The sequence below is a fragment of the Callorhinchus milii genome, unplaced genomic scaffold, assembly GCF_018977255.1.
Source record: "Callorhinchus milii isolate IMCB2004 unplaced genomic scaffold, IMCB_Cmil_1.0 Scaffold19, whole genome shotgun sequence".
NCBI lineage: Eukaryota > Metazoa > Chordata > Chondrichthyes > Chimaeriformes > Callorhinchidae > Callorhinchus > Callorhinchus milii.
Genome location: NW_024704760.1, coordinates 9545305 through 9567007, shown reverse-complemented (window position 1 = coordinate 9567007; position 21703 = coordinate 9545305). Strand labels below are relative to the sequence as shown.

Here is a 21703-nt window from a genome sequence, read left to right as displayed (position 1 = left end):
GGTGTCTTATCCGCTGTGTCGAAATACATTCAGTACTGTGTGAAAAATCCAAACTTTGATCTGACATATTTTTAATTTAGCAGCTAACGTCCTCACAGGTATATAGTAATGTTTAATAGATAAATACCTCCTTCCCCCCCCACCCCAGCATGAAATCACCAACCTGTGCTTTCTGTATAGCTTACAAAAAAAGTCAGAAACCTTCAGATAGGTCAAGAATAGTGTGTGGTTTTTCAGATTTATTATAATATACAGTTTCATATAGCATCAAATGCTGGTCTTTAAATACAGCACGTACATATGCAAATCTGTCACTGATTGACATTAAACGCCCAGCCCGTTCCTTCCTCCAGCTCGGCACAGAACCCAACCCCACACCACTTTTAGTAAACATTTCATCTTAAAAAAAAGCAACACTATGGGAAATTTCAATAAAACTATAATCTCATACTGTACAAGGGGATCCACGCGTCTATAGATCAGCACAGCAGCACTAAAACTCTCTGTCTTGGACAAAATCCTTACCATTTATTTAAAATAACCTGAGTTGAGATAACATACACACAGTAAATTGTTAGTCCTGAGAATAGACTGATTTAGTCTGTGAGTAGTTTCGGTTTGGTTCCCAGGATTTTATTGGACAGTTCTAGGCTCTTTCTCTATGTTTCCCTCGTTTCCTGGTCCCCGATCTCACTGGCCACTGTCCGCCATGACCATTTCCTGTGTCAGCTCTTCATGCTGGATTGCTGCTGCCGCCATGCCGATGGCCTCCTCCAATGTCTGCTGTTCCTCCAACTAAACAGACAAATACCAACACCAATGGACGTTACACAGAGAGGGCTCATAGTCAGGGATTTAAGCAGTGAACTGACTTCCCAAGCTAAATAATCCCTTCAATGCGAGAGTATGTCGCTATTGTAATAAGTAAAACAACATTTCTCATGATAAGGCTCGAGTGATGCTTCTGCCCCATCTCCTCTGGTTTCAAGCTAAAACCACATGGAATTTACTGAGCTGCTGGCACCAACATGGCAACTATCCAGTAGCTGAACTAAAATCAGGAGCCAGTGCTGGAATCCCACCCCATGGCCAGTGCGGGAATCCCACCCCATGGCCAGTGCGGGAATCCCACCCCATGGCCAGTGCGGGAATCCCACCCCATGGCCAGTGCGGGAATCCCACCCCTTGGCCAGTGCGGGAATCCCACCCCTTGGCCAGTGCGGGAATCCCACCCCTTGGCCAGTGCGGGAATCCCACCCCTTGGCCAGTGCGGGAATCCCACCCCTTGGCCAGTGCGGGAATCACACGCCATGGCCTGCGCGGGAATCACACGCCATGGCCTGCGCGGGAATCACACGCCATGGCCAGTGCGGCAATCACACGCCATGGCCAGTGCGGGAATCACACGCCATGGCCAGTGCGGCAATCACATGCCACGGCCAGTGCGGGAATCACACCCCATAGCCAGTGCAGCAATCACACGCCATGGCCAGTGCGGGAATCACACGCCATAGCCAGTGCGGGAATCACACCCCATAGCCAGTGCGGGAATCACACCCCATAGCCAGTGCGGGAATCACATGCCATGGCCAGTGTGGCAATCACACCCCATAGCTGTGTGCAGGTGTTTCAGTCATTAAAATAAACATTCTCACTGACCAAACAGTCTGTTGATTGCCCCACTAACTTCACGTTCACAAAGTATCACAGCCTTAAAGATACAGAAACATTTGTCCAGTCCAAGCTGGACCTGCACTGCGTCACACACCTGTACTGCTATCTGTGTCCCATTAGCGGTGGCTACCAATGCCACTTGCTGATGGTGCTGCACAACCTCTGCTGCGTGAAGAGCGGCTAAGGCTGAATCTCCGGTCACCATCCCATCAGACGTCACAATCGCAACCTGGACAAACACGGGTTCACAAACATCAAGGCTCTTAAACGTCACCCAATCATACAATAGAAACAGCCTGGAGTAAAGCGATACTCATTCTTTTCAAAAAATCAACCTAGCAATTTGTAGGAAAAGTACGTTCCCAATCTCCTGCTCCTCACTTGCACACGACACACCTCAGTTAGGAGAGTTCTACTCCATGGGTTATGGCGACAGATAGCATCAAGGTTATTCCTTGTGTGCACAGCAGCTCCATCTCAATGTCTTGTGCATTATGCTGACTCATGGTGACCCAACACTGAGTGGTAGACCTCACTGGGCCTGTAGTTCCCCACATTACTTCTCTGTTTCTGTCACATTATTAGGAAAACACAGCAAAAGTAGGTCAAGCACTTCTTCAGCGACTCAGGTGTTTTTTAAAGTGAGTTTTCCTTTCAATCAAACTGATTGGGAACTTCATGAACGCACTGCTGGGGTTCAGCACACTGAGAGAGAGGTACTACACTGCAATGCCAGGCTTCCCATGTGAGCCCTGTCACTGAGTGTTGGCGGGCTATTTCATCATGACTCGTGTGGTAATCTAACTCCATCCTATTCTACCCAAATGTTCAACGGAAGTTGCTGTATGGTAATCAGAAACAGCAGCTCTGGCCAATTATGCTCTCCCTAAAACAGGATACTTTAAATAGCGTTTTACCTCAAAGAGCTAACTGGCTGAAAGCAAATAATTCAGCGCTGATTAAGGATGGAACCCAGACCTTGCTGGTGTTTGGTTTAGCTCCTCACTGGCTAACACTGATGATCCATCAGTGGATTGATCCATTTTTTTTAATGAAAGTATTACAAATCATCACAATAGAGAGTTTGAATACTTCAGTTTACACTCTCTATTAATCTTTGTAATTATGGGGGCATCGGCATACCTGTTGTGCTTCTGTGCCATCTGACGTAACCATGGTAACTGTGTGAGCGCCCGAAGACCCTGTGACTTCATGTGTTGGTACGGCAATCGTGGTGCCGTCTTGAGTGACCATAGTGATAGCTGTCCCCAGGGCCTGGAGGTCGGCCTGCGACAGGTTTACCTGCGACGAATACAATACAATACAAAACAAAATTACATTTACACAGCGCCTTTCATGTCGGGAGGATGTTCCAAGGCGCTGGACAGTCGGGGATTTAGACCCGAGCTGGGGGGGGTTGGAGGGCAGGCGCAAGTTGGCCAAAGGTGCGGCGGAAGTGGAAGGTCTTGAGATGTGCCTTGAAGAAGACAATGGAGGGAGCGAAGCAAAGGGACTGTGGGATAGTTTCAAAGGGTGAGTAATGACGTTAGTTTCTGGTAAATAACACATTTCCAATTTACAAAATCTTCGTCAATACCGAAGCTGCCCAGGTATGTGAAGTGTTAAGAGTGAACCAGTTGGTATCTCTTTATTGAGCTGGAGTATTTGGTTGGTGATCACTGGGGATCTGGGATTATCTGTACAGTAATTTCCCCAGGAGATGAGAGTGGATGGGGTATGAAAGGGGCAGGCTTGATCCTCTGAATACTTTTCTCATTCCAATTTCCACTATGTTGGCAATTAGAATCTTCCTTTGTTCGTTTATATATGCATTTATATAATGCTCTTCTCACAGAGTAGCGTCCCTTGACACTGGCAGAGTACGACGCTGAGCCAGGGGGAGGTGGCCATAGACCCGGTTGAAGAGGAAGTGAAAGTACACAGTTTGTGCGACTTAAAAATGGGGAAAGAGGGGGCAAGGTGGAGGGATAGAGGAAGATTGTTCCAGAGTTTCGAGGCATAATGGCTGAAAGTGCAGCCATCGATGGTGGAAAGGAGGGCACAAGGGACAAACAGGAGGCCGGGGCCAGTCGAGCGGAGGCAGCGGGTAGTGGGATGGGAAGTAAGCAGGTTGAAGAGGTAGGGAGGTGCCAAGGCAGGAAGGGATTAGCTTGTTTCTTTATCCATTTGTCAGACATTGCCATTGTGAATTCAGTTACCTCAGCTGTATTTAACGATACACAGTGGCTTTAAACAGTACTACCTGCTACTTTCCCCACTCCCCCCTAGCTCTTCCCCCCACCTCAGGTTGCCAGCCAGCAGTATCAAGTACTTTGAGACATCCTCCTGACCTTAAAGGCTCTATATAATTGTAAATTGTATATTGTATTATAGCACGCATCTGAACTTTGATGAGACATTGGGTAAATGTGGGTTGTGATCTGATTGATGGTTTAAAATAAATTTGACAAACTGGATTCCCTCTGATGAAAGGACCCACATCAAAGTGAGGCGCAGATTCTTAAAATTAGGCTAAATACAACCGAGATCAGAAAACATTCTAATCTTCTCGCTGTATCCTTCTATCCCACAGAGATAAGTAAATGCAGGAAATTCATATAGAAAGCAAAGAACAAGCGTAACACGTTGGCTGAGATTTTATTCATTACCTGTTGACTTCCATCCTGTGATATAAGCGCTACTTGAGATCCAATTCCATCTTGAGTTACCATAGTAACCTGAGTAGGAATTCCATCATCACCTTCTACCCCTGACAGGTACGTAATGCGTGGTCGATTCACTGGGGGTTCCATAATTGCAGCTATAATCAATGGAGTACAGAGGGGGCGGGAAGGGTGGTGGGCGCGGGGGGGGTTGAGAAAGAGACTTAAGTCAGCCACCAACACAAACAGTACAGCATCACTCCTTTCAAGAAATGTAAACGCAAGACTGAAGGTAAAACTGGTGATGAGAAGATGCTAAACAGATCAAACTGTGAACTTCCACTGACGAAATAAAAGTCATTACACTTTACAGTACATTTCGTGAAGAGCTTTGAGATGTCTTCCCAACGTGAAAGGCACTATCATATGCAAAAATTCTTAGTATTAATAATAACTCACAACAACAAATTGTATCCAAATCTATACTTGGATCTAATAAATCCCAGCACAAGATTTTGAAAGTTTATACTTATTTAAATGCATATACTGTAATAAGAACATAAGAACATAAAAATTAGGAGCAGGAGTAGGAGCCTGCCCCGCCATTCGATAAGATCATGGCTGATCTTCAGACCTAACGCTAATTACCTGCCCTATCTCCATATCCCCTAATCCCTCTGTTTTTTAAAAATCTATTTTTTAAAAAAAATCTATCAGTCTCAGCCTTGTGAGGTTGTGAGTGAGCAGCTGTTAAACCGTGCAAAACACACGAGGATACAGGAAGAAAAACCAATGTGACTTCCTGGCTCAGCTGCTGTTGTAGGTTTGGAGCTCGCGTGCTCAGATTGTTGACAGAAACACTAACACTACAGTAACCCACCCACCCCGGCCCGCTGGGTATCCGCAATTCAAACCTAGCTGGACCAGGCCCGAAATCAAAACATTAAAAAACATTTCCACGGCCCGTGTGGGTGAACACTCCCACTGGCTCACCTCTCCCAGCCTCACCATCTTCGGTGCTGGCCAGGGATATCCACTTTGACTCAGATCCACCCCCGTTAGTCCAGCTAGTCAGGGTTTTAGTGTAATAAACTCACTCAACGGCAGCAGTCACTTATTACAGTAACATGACACAGCAGACAGCGTAGTCAGTGTGGTTCAGGTACCTACTTTGTTGCTGGTCAAACAAGGCCTGCTCACTTTCTTCTGTTGCGTCCATCTCACCGTGGGCGGTGCGCTTGTGCATAGCTAGCGTGGATGTTTGCCTGTACGTCTTTCCACAGTGGTTACAGTTATATGGCTTGAAATGTGTGTGGACCACATTGTGCTTATACAAACTGGAATATTCTGTGAAGCGTTTCCCACAGCCTGGCACTGTACACACATAGGGTTTCTCTCCTGCGTCAAAGAAAAGTACATCAGTCAGAGGCTAAACAACAGGGCACAAGTTCACCACAAAAAACTAGCTCTCATCTCTGTAAAAATGACCACATTTATTGCCTGCAGTTCAAAATGCATCAAGAAGTAGGAAATTCAACTGGTTATAATCATTTAACGTACTTGAAGCTGCTGAATAAAATCATAACTACTGTCATTTTAAATGTAAACAAGTAAGTAGGCCTGGCTTTGTGGATAGCACTCTCGCCTCTGAGTCAAGATTTTGTTGGTTCATGCCCCATGTTGGGATATGGAACTCATATAGTCTAAGCTGACACTTCAATGCAGGACTGGGGCAATGCTGTCAGAGGTGCCGTCTTCAAATGAGACATTGAACTTAAGTTCCATCTACTTGTTAAGGTGGTTGTTAAAGATCCGGTGGCACTATTCAGAAAGAGTAGGGAGTTTCACTCTCCCGGTGTCCTGGCCAACAATCCCCCAGGTAAAATTGGTCATTCAATTCATGGCTGTTTGTTGGACACTGCTGGGTGCAAATTAGCTGCCGTGTTCACCCACAAGGTACTTGCTTTACAATGTGTCTGGGACGCGCTTTTAAACATCCTCCTGATGTAAAAACCCCGATATTAAACATTAGGATTAGTATTTTTGTAAAGTTCTGCAAATGGCTTTCTCTAAACGAGGTGCTGCTTCAAACACCAGAAACTGATGGTGGCCCTGTTCAGTGACAGCACAGATCTCACTTCATTCTGATAAGAGGGCAGAAATGGAGTGGATCTACACTTCACCCTTCAAACTTTCCAGTTCTAGGCACACCTCCTGCCCTTCCTCTCCACACAGAGCCTAATAATAATCCCTCCAAAACAAAACAATAATAAATTGGTCATTTTTAATCCACGACTGTTTGTGGGACATTGCTGTGCGCAATTGGCTGCCGCGTTTGCCCACAAATATACAGTCAATTCACTTTACAGTATATTCTGTGAAGCGCTTTGGGACGTCTAGAAGACGCGAAAAGCACTATATCAAATGCAAGGATTATTATTATTATTATTAAGATACTGAAATGTGTCATCACCTCTCAGCTTTGCTGCTTCCTGGCTTCCACCCACAGCATCAAGACAGCCCTGGTCAAAGTCACAAACACATTTCTTTCTGCCTGCTCCTGTGCTCCCTGTGCCTCCTTGTCCTCTCCACTTCTTTCGACACCATTGACCATCCTCCTCCATTGCCTCTCCTCCCTGGTACATCTGTGTCTTCCTGGTTTCACTTCCTTCCTGAGTATCGATATTTTGCTTCTAACAGCTTCTCTTGCTGCCCCATACAAAAACGTGCAGTGTTCCTCAGGGCTTTATCCTCACCTTTTCCTCATCTATATGCTTTCCCTTTCCAACATCATCTGTGGGTCTAGTGTCCACCTCCACAAACACGTGGACAGCCCCAGACTCTGGCTTTCTACCTTGACTCCAGGACCACTGCTGTTCTGACAGAACACCTGTCAAACATCATGTCCTGGAGAAGCTGTAACTTTCTTCAACTCAACATCGACAAAATGGCGCCTCTCCTTCTTGGGTCCCGCCAGCGTCACCTTACATCAGGAGCTGACCGTATCATCCTCTCTGGTTGTTCACTCCGACAACTGAGGCAGAACCTCTGCATTTTGTTGGACCCTCAACTCTCCTTCAAACCCTTCATCTGGTCTTGAACACATCCAGTTCTTACATCTCTGTAACATCGCCCCCCACACTCTCTACATCGCTTCCCAAGCAGTCCAAACCCTCATCCACATCTCCAAAGGCTACTTTCCTAACAACCTGTTCACCGACCTCCTGAATTCCACACCATCCAGAACTCTGCAACTTGTATCCTCTCCCACACCAGACTCCTCCATGTTTGCTCAGCTCCACTGGCTCCCTATTTTCCACCACCCTAATTCAATGATCTCCTTCACTCTTACTACCCCAGCCAGTCCCTCCGCTCCACCAACTCTGGCCTGCTGCATATACCCCCTATCTGCTCCACCCTCTCACCCTATGAGTTGTCAGCTGCTGTCCTTAGGGAATTCTCTTCTGAAATCCCCCCATCTTTTACTGGGTCTTCAGCCACTTCCCCCTCCCCTCCCAGTTCGGACTATGACTCAAGTCTTTATAAATCGCTTTGAGGCACCCTCCGTATGTGAAAGGCGCTATTATCAAAGGATTATTACTATAAAGGTGCTGTGTAAGTGCAAACTGCTGCAGCTGTTTTGCTTGTGGCACACCTGTGTGAATTCTCATGTGGTTTTTGTAGTTTGTGGCGCTGGCGAATCCTCGGCCACAGCCTCGCTCAGAGCAGATGTACGGTCTCTCCCCTGTGTGCGTCCTGATGTGAACCTTGCGGATATTGGATGTGGTAAAAGAGCGACCGCAGCCTTCAAATGGACACTTAAAAGGTCGTTCTCCTGTTGGGAAAAAGGATGGTGTTACTCCTTGGGGGGAAAAAAAACTCCTCAGCACGCAACACAACAAACGTTCAGGCTCAACACTGTGTTGTGGTGGCACCAGATGAATACCCTATAACAGCCACACCCTGAAATAAACAAATAAAGCAAGTCACTGTGGCTATTGTTTTATAGGTTCATCCACTGAACTGTATTCAATGCACTAAATGTGAAATATTACACTATCCTCCCATTCCCCTTGGTTTAGAATTCCTGATCTGACTCCCCGATTGTTCAGTAGGTAAATGGAGTAGTGTGGTATTGAGCCACAAAGTTCTCAGCTTTGATCCCTGCTCTATGCTGAATTCTCTGATGGTTGCCAGAGCAGTGGAAAGGGTGCTTCAATTGATTTTCCCAGGAGAGAAGAGGAAAATCAGACCCTGATCACTATCCAGTGACTCGGATCAGGAATTGTGTGCTTGTGGGCATCTAGTGAGGACAGGACTGGGATTGGTTGGGACATTCCCCAGAGTGAAATTGCCTGCCAACACTCACCGTCTGGGCTCACACGTGAAGGATGGCCACTTGGGCGAGAGGGCTTCCAGCACCTGTGGAATCGTAACCAGCAGGAGTCAGCACCTCAGGAGAGGACAGGTGAACAAAACAAGTTGCACTTCTAGGCATATGGTAAGTTATGGTATCATTGCTAACAAAGAGGAGATGTATGACGTAACGAACCACACCAATGCCCAAAACACCAATGTGTAACTCTGTGTTTACCAACTCTACCTTGCTGTTCTTTAACATGGTTCTGAATTCCTTACCTTGCGCTCTCTACCAGACAGGCATGGATTCACCCCAGAAATTCCCTGCGCAGTGAGTTTTCCCCATCGCTGACACTATGAGGAAATGCAAAGCGCTCTTCTTCCTATGAACCTCTAAACAGTTGAGCACATACAAGAGGCCTACACGCCTTCTCGTCTGGGATACAAGTTCACGACTTGCGGGGGAACCTTGGAAGAGAAGACAATGAAGTGGAAAGAAACCGTTGCTACTCAGATCTGGACACAAAACTGTTATTGAGGGGTCTAATATTCCTTGAGCATTTGTATTTTTAATGATAAACATTTTAACTAAATTCAACGAACCTTGTGACAGTGCAGGGTTTGGGTTGCTATTCAGTGAAGTATTTGCTTGTTTTTTCAATTTTTATTGATATTGAATTGTCAATGAAGAATTCAGTGAATAATGGGGAAAAAGATTTGAATTTTTTTTATCAGCGGTTCTTCCAAATGACAATCCCAGGAACAATGAAGGTTTCTTGGCTGACTGGTAATCTGTTCTTATCAGAATTCAACTTGAAATAATAAAATATTTTAAACACTCCATTCGTCGGTGCAGCATCTAATTTGCACCCCACACACCATGCATATTATTAACACCGGGCATTTGGCCATGATAGAGATTGCTTTGTTCTTCACACCGTTTTTCATCTGTGTCTAAACAAAGAGATGGACCCAGTACAAACTCCAAAATAACTTGACTTTTTTTTAGTTGTCATTTATTCTTAACATTTGATTTTCTTCCCTCTTCCAACAGCAGTGCCTCACTCATGTTGGGTTATATGACTCTAAGCGAAAACATCTCACTAAAGGCTAGCAATGTTACAGACTACTCTATTCCACCACTGGAGGGGAGGGAGAAGATGGTTGCTTTGCAAAGCCCAAACCTGTTCTTGATGCTCGCACATTTGTCCTTGCTAGCAAGGATCACAGGATATTGATCAGGAACAGAAATCTCTAAACTAAAACTAAAGGAGATTGAGGCCAATTCTGCCACACAACAGTACCCTAACCTGAAGTCACTTGCCACAGGCCAAGGCTGACCTCCTGGGTCCTTCATTATCACAAAGCTTAGCATGCACCAGCAGTTTAAGGTATTTGAAGGAATTAAGTGATACAAAATTAACTGCTTTTGTTGGGAATTTGTTCCACACATTGCCTACTCTGTGCTGGGGTGGGGGTATTCTTCTATTCTCGAGGTTTTTAATTTGATTTATGTTAAGCTATTAGTCTGGATCTCCATCTTTGCATCTCAGCATTTCAAAGATCTCTTCAATCTTTTTTTCACAGTAACAATTTACACCTTAATACAGCGCCTTTCACATGGGGAGACCGTCTCAAAGTGTTTTACAAAGACGGAGCAGGAGTCCGAGCTGGGGAAAGCTAGGGAATGGGAGGGAAGATCCAAAAGCGAAGTCAAAGAGTCTGCAGGCAGCATTTGAAAGCAGAGAGGAAAGGGCAAGGCAGAGGGATTTCAGGAAAGAGTTCCAGAGGGAGGTGACAAAGTGGCTGTTAGTTTGCCTATCAATGGTGAGGCAGAATGGACGGGAGTAGCATTAAATAGGCCAGAGGTGGCAGAGCAGAACGAGTGACTGGGAAGTAGGGTTGCAAGAGGTCATAATGTAGAATGGTGCAAGGATGGTCTTCTGTGGAAAAGGATGAGAATGTTAAAGCTGATCCATTGGGGAATACGGACCTAGAGGGGCTGGGAAGGATAGGAATGATGGACTAACATTATTTAATGTGGGAGAAGAACTCTAAGTGGTGGAGTTTTGTTTGGTCTGGAGTTTGTGGAGGGTGGAGCTGAGGAGGTTGAGCAAGCAGGACTTTAAACAATCAAGTCTGGAGATGACAAAAGTGTGGATGAGGGTTTCCGCTACATTGGTGGTGACTTAGAGGGGGAGGCTGGCAATGTTACGGAGATAGATGGAAGGTTTGAAGCGGATGTGGAGGCAAATAAAACAGAGATATTCCGCACAAACTCCGTGATTTGGAGGGCTCAATTGCCTCCAATATTTTGGCATATTGAAAAACAATACTTGTTCTTCTAAATCACATGTTAAAAGTACGAACGGACTGCAAGGACATGTCTGTACACTGCTCGCAGGTGTGCTTCCATGCAATTACTCTACCTGTGTGGGTTCTAATGTGCTTCTGTAAGTCTCCTGATGTTTTGAATGCTTTATTGCATATGTCTTCAGGGCATTTGTACGGTTTCTCTCCCGTGTGTGTTCTGGTGTGACTTTTCAATCCGTAACCTGCATTTTAACAAAAAAATACACATTGAGGTATGAACAGGTTCACTGACAGGTTTAACTTTTGTTTTAAACTAAGGGAGGGAATGGCAAAAATGTAATACTCAAAGCAACCAATGTGGAGATGTGGATCACACACTGTGTGTTAACATTAGAGACCCTTGTGTTCTACACTCATAATGAGGACATACTTTTATAAGCCTGGAGTAAAACATTCCCTAGCGTTACACAAACAGGACACATTAGACCCTGATCTGTTACATCAGAAAAAGTGATGGAAATAGAAGGAAAATGAACACCAGGAAAACAAAGTACAAAAAAAAATATGTACAGCAAAAGAAGACAAATGCAAAGGAAGAAAGCTAGAGCACATCGCAGCAAGAACAGGTCATAGTAATTGTTTTGCTTTCATTCCATTCCCTAAGGTTCATGAGCACTAGGTACAACTATATTCATCCCATCACACTTACAACAAATGCCTAGGAACAGACTAGTGACCGAGAGCTAGTGTAATAACTCAATGTCACAATGCGTTAGGAAGCAGACTCTGCCCACAAATCAACACAAGTGACATGGAAATTGTCATGGGATCGAGGTATTTTCGAGCGGGGGGGTGAGAGGAGGGGGGAGAACATCCAAAGCAAAGTCAAAGTTTGTTAAATGTTTGAATAGACAAGAATGTCCCAGATGAGCACAAGCACTATATTTAGGCAATGTCTGAGAGAAAAAGATTTTGGGGAAATCTCACTTCAACTCTCTTTTGGAAAAGAAGTTAAGATCAACGTAATCTGATTATTTTCCATACTGACAATCAAATTTCAAGGCAGTCAATTTAATCAGGTGCAATTTTCCACTTCACTTGCATGATCCACTTCAGTGCGTAGATTTATACAATCATCACCTGTAGCAAATGCTTTCCCACAGCCTGGTTGCTCACACCTGTACGGCCGGTCTCCAGTATGAGCTCTTTCATGAACCTGTAATGTTCCACAGAACACAGTGTTAAAGTGACTCTGTAACACACCTGCTGCTAGCAATAATATGGCTCCCTTGATGGCCACCGCAGAAGTTTCCAATTATGTTCAGACAAATTCAATCACCAAATTCATTGACAGGGCTCAACCTCTGGGGAACCATAATGGATTCTACATCTTTCCCAATACAGATGCATTGTTGCAGTCACTTTTCCTGAGTCCCTCTTTCTTTGCCCCCTCTTGCCATTTCTCTTAGAATACATGCCCCATACTCTCTACTCCATGTCCTCCCAACGTAAAAAGCACTACATAAATGTAAATTGCACCTTATTGCATTTAACCCACAAAAACACACTAATAATAATTTGGTCACTCAATTCCGCTACTGCTTGTGAGACACTGCTGTGCACAATTGGCTGCCACTTTTCGCCCACAAAATATACAGTCAATTCACTTTGCAGTATACTCTGTGAAGCACTTTGACATGTCTTGAAGACGTAATAAGGTGCTGAATCAAATGCAAGGATTATTATTATTATTATTGGCCCAGTCGTTCTTTCGTGCAAACATATTTCAGTATGACACTTTACCCCGTATCTTTTAGTTCCTTTCCCAATCCCTTCTGCCCTAACCCCATCTTCTTCTATCCACAATCCCAACCCCACCAGGGTTCCCTGCCTCCCATGATTGATCTCTTCCTCCATAGGCTGCTATTGTTGCTGGGAAAGTGCATCATAGAATCATACAGCACAAAAAGAGGCCATTCGGCCCATCGAGTTTGTGCCGGCTCTTTGATTAGAGCAATTAATGTCAATCCCACTCCCCAGCCTTTTCCCCATAACCCTGCAAACCCGTCCTCCTCAAATACCCGTCCACTGCATTCTTAAAAGTAGTTATCGAATCGGCCTCGACCACCCTTTCAGGCAATGCCTTCCAGATTCGAACAACTCGCTGCGTGAAAAAAATTCTTCTCACCTCCCCTCTGCTTCTTTTGGAGACTATTTTAAAGCTGTGTAGCTGGCAGACATTGAATTCTCCATCTGGTTTGGATACTCAAGCACGGGGATGAGTTTCCGCATGTGTCACGACTCCCAGCTGACTCCCCCAAATGAATGGCCTTTGCCCGTGCCGTACTTTCTTGTTATAAATGTGTGTTTGCGCAGTAGAAATGGTAAGCACAATTACAAGAATTCAGAGCTACCACTAGATGGCAACAACAGACTACGCACTTTAATGCAATCTCAAGGCAGAACAACAAAAAATTACATTTACGCAGGTTTTCATGATAGGAGGACGTCCCAAGGCGCTGGACAGTCAGGGATTTGAACCCGAGCTGGGGGTTGGGAATCAGGAGGGTGGAGGGCAGGGAGGGTAGGGATAGGAGGGTGGCTGAAGGCACAGTCGAAGAGGGTCTAGAGACGTGCCTTGAAGGAGGTAAGTGAGGGAGCAAGAAGGCACTGTGGGATGGAGTTCCAAAGGGTGGAGCCAGAGAGGCTGAAGGCTCAATCACAGCCTGAGGGCAGTGGGTGAAGGCAGAACGGGTCATGGCACGGAATGTGCCCCCCAGAAATCTGCTGCGGGGCAGGAGGAGTGCAATAATCCAAGTATAATTCTCATCGAGTCACAGACTATAATTCTTATCTAGAATGCTTTCATATTAAGATGTTCAGAATCATCAAGAACATTTCTGGCATTCAGCTGAGTGACATTTTATAACACAAATTAGTTTTTGCATAAATGATTACTGGATACATCGATTTTTTTTAATACTGTTGTATCTATTATTGATCTCATTTAAATTTCGTGAGGATCATCCAAGCTTCACCTAAAATAAGGAGTTGGTGTGGATTGCACGGTTCAGCAAATAGGGATTTGTTCTATATACACTTCTAAAAATCCTTGGATTTGATATAGCACCTTATGAGACACCTCAACATGCTTCACAGGATTTACTGTGAATTGTAGCGACTGTGTATTTTGTAGATAAATGTGGTAGACAATTTACGCTGTCTCATAAATAGCCATGGAGTGAGTGACCAATTTTAATCTAGGGGATTTACACTTTACACAGGTTTCTCACACTTTATGACTATATACAGACAAAACATTCACTAGTGCTCTGGTCATTTAACAAATTGGTGTGGATTAAGCACTGTAAGAGGAGAGAGGTCATTACATGGAAAAAGCAGTGGAAGCGGTTTATTTTCATGTCAGTTTAAGCAAAAAATGGTCTTATAATTACATTGCATAGAGGATGACCAATTATAAAACGACTGACCAAATCAGCCATTTACACACTACAAGAATTACTATAAAGCTGGGAGAAGTTTTTACATGTTAAGAAACTATACAAATGTAAGTTCTTTCTTTGTTTAAATCAGATTACATTCGTCAAACAACTGAAAAACTGGCCTTAATACCCTTGAAATAAGGGGGTGGGGAAATATCAGACAAGGTTCCATCTCTGGATCTCTATCCAGATCAATGGTATTTGTGTTGACATCAGGTGTGGATGGGATGGATGCCTCCTCATTGTCAAAGCTACCACGTGTATCGGTCATCTTTTCCTTCCCCTCCTCTGATCCCCGCTGGGCACTGCCAAGCGCCCTCCAATGCGAAAGGCGCAAAATAAGTGTATATTGTATTGTGTGTAATGCCCACTCGGGCACGCAGAGTGGAGGAAGTTCCAGAGGGTAATTGGTGTTTGTGGAACTAGTAAAATAAACAAAATGCCTCCAGGAGAGGAAGAAAAGGAAGAAAAACAAACGGGGAAAGCCGGCTATTTACCTTCAGATGATGTGCAGTTGTGTATAGGCGGCCACAGTCCTCAAACCCACAGCGGAATGCCTTTTCCCCAACTTGCTGGCCTTTGCTGAGCCGCATTTCACCATCAATGACCCGCTGCACAAGAATCAGAAAACCACTCAATGTTAATTAAAGACATCAATGTGCACAGCACGTTACCAGATACCAGTCTCACCTCAGCTAACAAATAATAACCCTTATCATTTTTGCTTTTGATATAGCGCTTTATCACGCCTTCAAGACGTCCCACATCGCTTCACAGAACATACTGTAAAGTGAATTGACCGTATATTTTGTGAGTGAAACGCGGAAGCCAATTGAACACAGCAATGTCCCACAAACAGTCGTAGATTGAGTGACCAAATTATTTATTTTTCTTGGAGGAATGATTACCTCCGGAAAAGTGATCTGCCAATTGACTAACAACCGGGTTCCTACTTACTGCTAGTTAAACAGAGGTGTGTGAAGTGAGGAAACTTGCTCAACATTTTGCTCTACTGGGAATCGAAGCCAGGTCTCTTGCTTGCGAGGCGAGTGCTCTAACCACCGAGCTACAGGACTCCATATTCACATCTGGTGGCTTCGCTCAGGTGCCTGAGCTTGGACAGACCAGAGAAGGTTGGGAAGGCTTTCTGCTCCCCATCACTGAGACACTGCTGGTGGTCAGTAACCCACAAATCTGTGGAGAACTGTGCAGGCTGTCCCCGCGCTCTCCGTGACGTGCACCATTCCAAAATTGGAGCAGAGACTCGAGCAGATCAAGGCAGGGATTTGTGATATTTAAAATGAAAGTTTATAATAATCCCTGCATTTATGACACCAAAGCTACAATGCTGTCAGAGCGATTGGAAAAACAGAGCAGAAACTGCTAGTTAGAAGCTGACTTTTCAAAAGTCAGAACACTTTTTAATGCCTGTAACATTTGTATAAAAGCATTAACATTTTGCAAGAGATCAGGGAGTCTCTTTCAGTGTCTAACTGTCTCCCCTACAGCAAAGGGGATCTTGACATTTGAGAGGGCGCAGTGAATGGCAGCTAGATTGAGTTACAAATAGAGGCTACAGAAGCCAGGAATGTTCATGCAAAAGAGAAACTCAGGTAACATTTTATTGAAATATTCAAGATCCTAAAGGTATTGATAAACTGAACCCTAATGTTTAGCATGTTCACCAAATCTAGAACAAGGACTCATGCTCAGAAGAAGGAAGGTAATCAAACGTAAATACTTTTTATAGAGTGGTAAACATGTGGAATAAACTACCTAGAGAGGCAGTGGTCACAGATTGAGTCAGAAATTCAAGAGGAATTATACCTTTATGTACATTCCTATGTTACTACACACACACTGTTTATAATTTATTAAATTGTCATAAAATGAAGCAAACTCTGGAGCATTTCAGGTTTATGGAAGAGACTACAGTCCCTTACGGCTCACCTTTTACACTGATGGAGCCTTGATATCAATCCTACATTGGTGCAAACATTACTCTTTGAGTAATCAGCACTGAAGTCAGATCATACCTGCATAGGTTTATCTTTGTTCATATCTGAGGGTAATCCAGTGGTACTGCTGACACCTTCATCTTCTTCAGATACCTAGAAAGAGAAGTGAGCACAATTATTGTATAGTATAGTAATAATTCTTGTATTTGCCATTGGGCCTCTAATGTCAAATTATATCAAAGTGCTCTCTTGCATCCTTCAAGGCATGTCTCAAGATCCTTCTCTTTGACCGCGCCTTTGGCCAATTTCCTACCCCTATCCTCCCTGTCCTGCACCGCTTCAAAATCTCTGACTATATGGTGTTTCGGGATGTCCTCCTGACATGAAAGGCGCTATCCAAATGTAATTTGTTGTTGTTGGATTCAAATGTAAACTATATTATTGGGACTGGCCTTTCATTAAATTCTCATAGCTTTAGAAACTCAACTGCTACCTTCTCAATTGATTCAGCAAATTCAAAAAGATCGACAGGAAGCTAATGGGCTATATTTTTATTGTCAAAGTGCAGGTTCTACCTTCTGTGGGGTTTTTATATAACGTATATTACGTAAATCTTCCAGACAAGAGTGCAGCTGAACATGTCCAGATTGGGATTACATGATCGATTATCAACACACAAGCAAGATTACATTGCCCCAAGCTTACCTTATTGGCATAATGCTCAAGAGCACCAATAGTCTCGTGAGCAACTGTGCCATCTGTTGCTGCTTGTAGCGTCTCCAAACCCGCCTCTGTTTGTACAGCTAGGATAGTGTTGGAACCCTGCATCGAAACTGGGTGGTGGATATAAGCTGTTGTACCATCCTCCAATTGCACAGCTTGTACTGCATCTGGGTCAAATTCATCTGAGAGAACAGATTAGGTCAATAGGTGTCAAAGTAATTTAAAGGCTGCCTACCTCTGAGGATAGTTACATACAGTGACAATATTCTACCATACCATGTGGAGCACATGACTAGCCTATAATCTTTAACCAGTTCCAACTCAGCAAAATATATCAACAATACGTTAATATGAAATAACCAAATATTTATAGGCTTTTAAAATCTTCATACAAAGTACTTGCATTAAGGCACTGTATATTTACTTAAGTAGAGACAGACTCATTGCATAAGCCTAGTGATTGCATTAGTTCTCTCATCCGATCATTACACAGTTGATGTCTGACATTCTGTTACATGTTAATCAGAGTCAGCCTGTTATTAGAGGGGAGCACAGGGTACCTTTCTGGGTGTGATGAATGTAAGCAGTGCTGCCATCCTCAAGCTGTACTGCCTGACCGTCTTCAAAAGGCAGAGAGTCACCTGCAGATTTAAATGCATTAGAAGCCTTTAGATGCATTGTGCAAAACATGCAGATTAAAAAAATTACAAGATTGCAAATTGCAGAATTCCATGTTGGATATCTTTTAATCTCTGCATAATTTGATGGAGCTAATGATAATCTGGTTTCTTTCACTCCTCAACTCTCACAAAAATAACTAATTGCTACCATCTTTTATCATTAATGGCTCCACTCTTAATGCTTATTCCTCTGGTGATTCTGCTCAACCTCACTACCTCCTCTGATCTAAAGGGAAACATCTTTTCCATTACTAAGAAAACCTTAACGAAGCTTATGACAACCTAGTTAAGTTGCTAGCACTCTCGGCAGAGACAAAAGGTTGTTGGTTGAAGCCTCACATCAGAACTTTTGAGTCTGTAGTCTAGGCTGACACTCCAATGCAATGTTGGGGGCATAATGCATTGTCAGGTGTGCCACACTTCGGATAAGATGGTAAACCAAGGTCCCATCTATGCCTTATCACTGTTTGTACAGCTAGGATTGTACAGTGTTTGTACAGTGGATGTTAAAGATCTCATGGCACTACTCAAAAAGAAAAGGGAGTTTCTCCCAGTGTAATGGCTAACAGTCTCCCAAATAAAATTGTTATTTTCTTCATGGCTGTTTATTATAATCTACAAAGCACGATGGAGCAGCATCAAACCACAGGACAGCTGAATAATTCTATCGTGGATTTCCACTAAGGACAGGATTTTAGAGGTCTATCTGCAGTGCATCAAATATAGCTTACTTGGTTAAACTAAATAAGATAGTTGTTAATCCTTTTGTGAACTAATTGCACAGAGTTTCTGTGCAGCAGAATATTGAGTTTAGACTTCCTATATCATGTCCAATTGCACAGAGCTAATAAAGTTACTTTTCCTTAATAAAAAACATAGAAAGGTTTACCTTGCAGCAATATATCGGACTAATTCCCACAAACCCCTTAGAGGCAAGCACACTTGTGTAAATTTGTCTGTATTTACCATGTGTTTACCTTTTTGCACTGTGACTTGTTGGATGTAGGCTGTCGTACCATCTTCCAGATGAATAGTCTGCCCTTCAACCAACTTTGCATCTGTCAGGACATATTCAGAAATCAATAAAGCAGATTGTCTGGGGAACACAATGAGGGAAATAAGGAAAATCTTAACATTTTCACTATAAGCACTAAACATGATTCTAGTACCACTACAACAATTAATAGGATAAATGTTTGTAAGAATTTGGTTTGATAGCCGTTTCTACAAAGTTAGTATAACAGCCCTGATACGAGGTCATGCCTTCTGGCATTAAGTAAGTCTGGCTCCTTAAAGAGGGCTGTGACCATGACTGGGGCCACTGTATTTTTTTTAAAATCATACTTGCACATAACAATCACCCCCATGTTCGGCCAACAAACCATCCCTTTTCTGATTGAAATACTCATTCATGACTGGGTCCTCACCTTTCAGTGTGTGCTGAATGTAGGCTGTCGAGCCATCTGTAAGGGTCACTGCCTGTAGGCTCAGACTTTCCATTGTTTAGTGTATCTGAAACAATTATAAAGCACTGGCATCAATTAACTGTTGAACATGAACTCTCTATAACATGTTAGCGAGTACACAAACAATATATCTAACGTGATAACAAACAACAACAAAATTACATTTGTATAGCGCTTTTCACGTCGGGAGGACATCCCAAAGCGCTGGACAGACAGAGTTATGGATCCGAGCTGAGGGTTTTGGGGGAGGGTGGAGGGCAGGGGGGGGAAGCAGGGAGATCGAAAGCACGGTTGAAGAGGAGGGTCTTGAGGTAGGTCTTCAAGGTGGCGAGGGAGGGGGCGAGACGGAGGGAATGTGGGATGGAGTTCCAGAGGGTGGGCACAGAGAGGTGGAAGTCCCGCCCACCAATAGTGGGGTGAGCGAGACGGGGGACGTGAAGCATGCCGGAGCCCGCTGAGTGGAGGGAGCGAGCAAGATGATAGGGGGTTAGGAGGTCGCAGAGGTAGGGAGAGCAAGACCATGGAGGGCTTTGAAGGTGAGGTTCAGGATCTTGAACTGTATCCTCTGTGTGATGGGAAGCCAGTGGAGTTGGGCGAGGATGCGGGTGATAGGGTCCCGGAGCCTGGTGTGAGAGAGGACACGGGCTGCAGAGTTCTGGATGATCTGCAGCCTGTGGAGGGAGGAGTTGGGGAGGCCGACGAGCAATGAGTTTGCATATTTGAGCCTTGATGTAATGAAGGCGTGTATGAGGGTTTTGGCCGCCTGCAGTGTGAGACAGTGGCGGAGTCGGGCGATGTTGCGGAGTTGGGGGAAGGCAGAGCGGGTCATGGCGCAGATGTGGGGTAGAAACGATAGTTGAGGGTCAAACAAGACCCCAAGGTTCCGGACTGGCTCAGTGAGGGGGAGTGAGCCCCATGGATGGTGATGCTGTCAGCGCCTGAGATGAGGAGGCACTGACGGGAGCCAATCAGGAGAACCTCAGTCTTGTTAACGTTCAACGGAAGAAAGTTAGCTCTCATCCAGGACTTGATGTCCGACAGACATTCTATCAAGACTGCAGTGGTCCTGGAGTCAAGGGTGGAGGCAGAGAGGTAGAGTTGGGTGTCATCTGCACACACGTGGAGTTGACCCCATGTCTGCAGATTATGCCACCAAAAGGGAGCATATAGATATTGAGGAGGAGGGGACCAAGGACAGAACCCTGAGGAATACCGCACGAGCCGGTGCGGGGGCTAGAGGAGAAGCCTTTTGAGGAGATGAAGTGCAGGTGGTGTTAGAGGTACGATCTGAACCAATCAAGGACAGCGGCGTGGAGTTTGAGGTGAGAGGAGAGGCAGTGGATGAAGATAGAGTGGTCGACTGTGTCGAAAACAGCAGAGAAATCAAGTAGAACGAGGAGTCAGAGGGAGTCCTGGTCGCAGATCGACAGAAAGTCATTTGTCATTTTGACCAGGGCAGTTTCTATGCTGTGGGTGGCACGAAAGCCCAATGGGAGGGGTTCAAGAAGGGAGTAGCGGAAGAGGAAGGAGCGAAGCTGAGAAGCAACAACTTGTTCCAGGTTCTTGGAGAGGAAGGGGAGGTTGGAGATGGGGACAAGAAATACATGTGAACAGAATGTTCTTGGATCATAGGGTTAAAATCTGCAGTAACCTATTTACCCATTCCTTTTGCAATGAGCACAAGGAATCAGTTGAGAAACACCTGTGTAGGGGTTAAGTACCTACTACTGAGCACCACCATTCCTTGATCAAGATATTTCTTCTGGATTTTTAATTAATATGAAATCTGTAATATCACAATTCTGAGAAATGAATTATTAAAATCCAAGGATGCTTTAATAATTTTATAACTACACATCTCAATACAATGGAAGCCAGAAGTCTGGGACGGACGTTTTGTCCGGTTTAAGAGGAGCCGAGATTAACTGAAATACCATTCCTGCCCAGCAGAGGAGCCCCACTGAAGGCGTAATATGTAATAATGGTGTTTCACTTGAAGTAATGTTGACTAATCAAACAGGACACCAAGTATTTTAACCTAGGAGTTAAATTTAAAATCCTGTTCCTCACAGAATTCAGTAAAATATACTTATTATTACAACAACAGGGATTATTGTCCTGGAGCACTTGACAGAGGTGGAGTCTGACACTGAGCCAGGGGGAGAGGGAAGGGGGAGGTGACCGATCAAAAAGAAAAGTCTTTAGGTGGGATCTGAAGGAGGGAGGGGGCAAGGTGGAGAGATTGAGGGAGAGAGTTCCAGAGTTTTGGGGCGTAGTGGCTGAAGGCAAAGCTCCGGTAGAGCGGAGAGGACAAGGGAAAACAGGAGGCCAAAGCCAGCCAAGCGGTGGCAGCAGGTGGTGGAG

General features: G+C 44.4%; 1 protein-coding gene across 5 annotated transcripts in view; it reads right to left on the bottom strand.

The window, feature by feature from the left end:
• Positions 1 to 208: 208 nt before the first annotated feature.
• Positions 209 to 21703, bottom strand: part of LOC103179056 (zinc finger protein 76) — a 35094-nt gene continuing 13599 nt past the window's right edge. For 4 of the 5 annotated variants that reach the window (XM_007894129.2, XM_007894123.2, XM_007894124.2 and 1 more), the window contains 14 exons: positions 19301 to 19385; positions 18851 to 18931; positions 17754 to 17834; positions 17176 to 17375; positions 16549 to 16623; positions 15010 to 15123; positions 12150 to 12225; positions 11126 to 11251; positions 7993 to 8172; positions 5508 to 5735; positions 4344 to 4495; positions 2818 to 2988; positions 1769 to 1903; positions 209 to 795 (listed from right to left, as the gene is read on the bottom strand). In XM_007894129.2, the coding sequence (XP_007892320.1) occupies positions 691 to 795; positions 1769 to 1903; positions 2818 to 2988; positions 4344 to 4495; positions 5508 to 5735; positions 7993 to 8172; positions 11126 to 11251; positions 12150 to 12225; positions 15010 to 15123; positions 16549 to 16623; positions 17176 to 17375; positions 17754 to 17834; positions 18851 to 18931; positions 19301 to 19373 (1797 nt within the window). In that variant the 5' untranslated portion in view covers positions 19374 to 19385 and the 3' untranslated portion in view covers positions 209 to 690. The remainder of the gene's footprint in view (positions 796 to 1768; positions 1904 to 2817; positions 2989 to 4343; positions 4496 to 5507; positions 5736 to 7992; positions 8173 to 11125; positions 11252 to 12149; positions 12226 to 15009; positions 15124 to 16548; positions 16624 to 17175; positions 17376 to 17753; positions 17835 to 18850; positions 18932 to 19300; positions 19386 to 21703) is intronic. The other variant, XM_042342120.1, reaches the window with a different exon arrangement.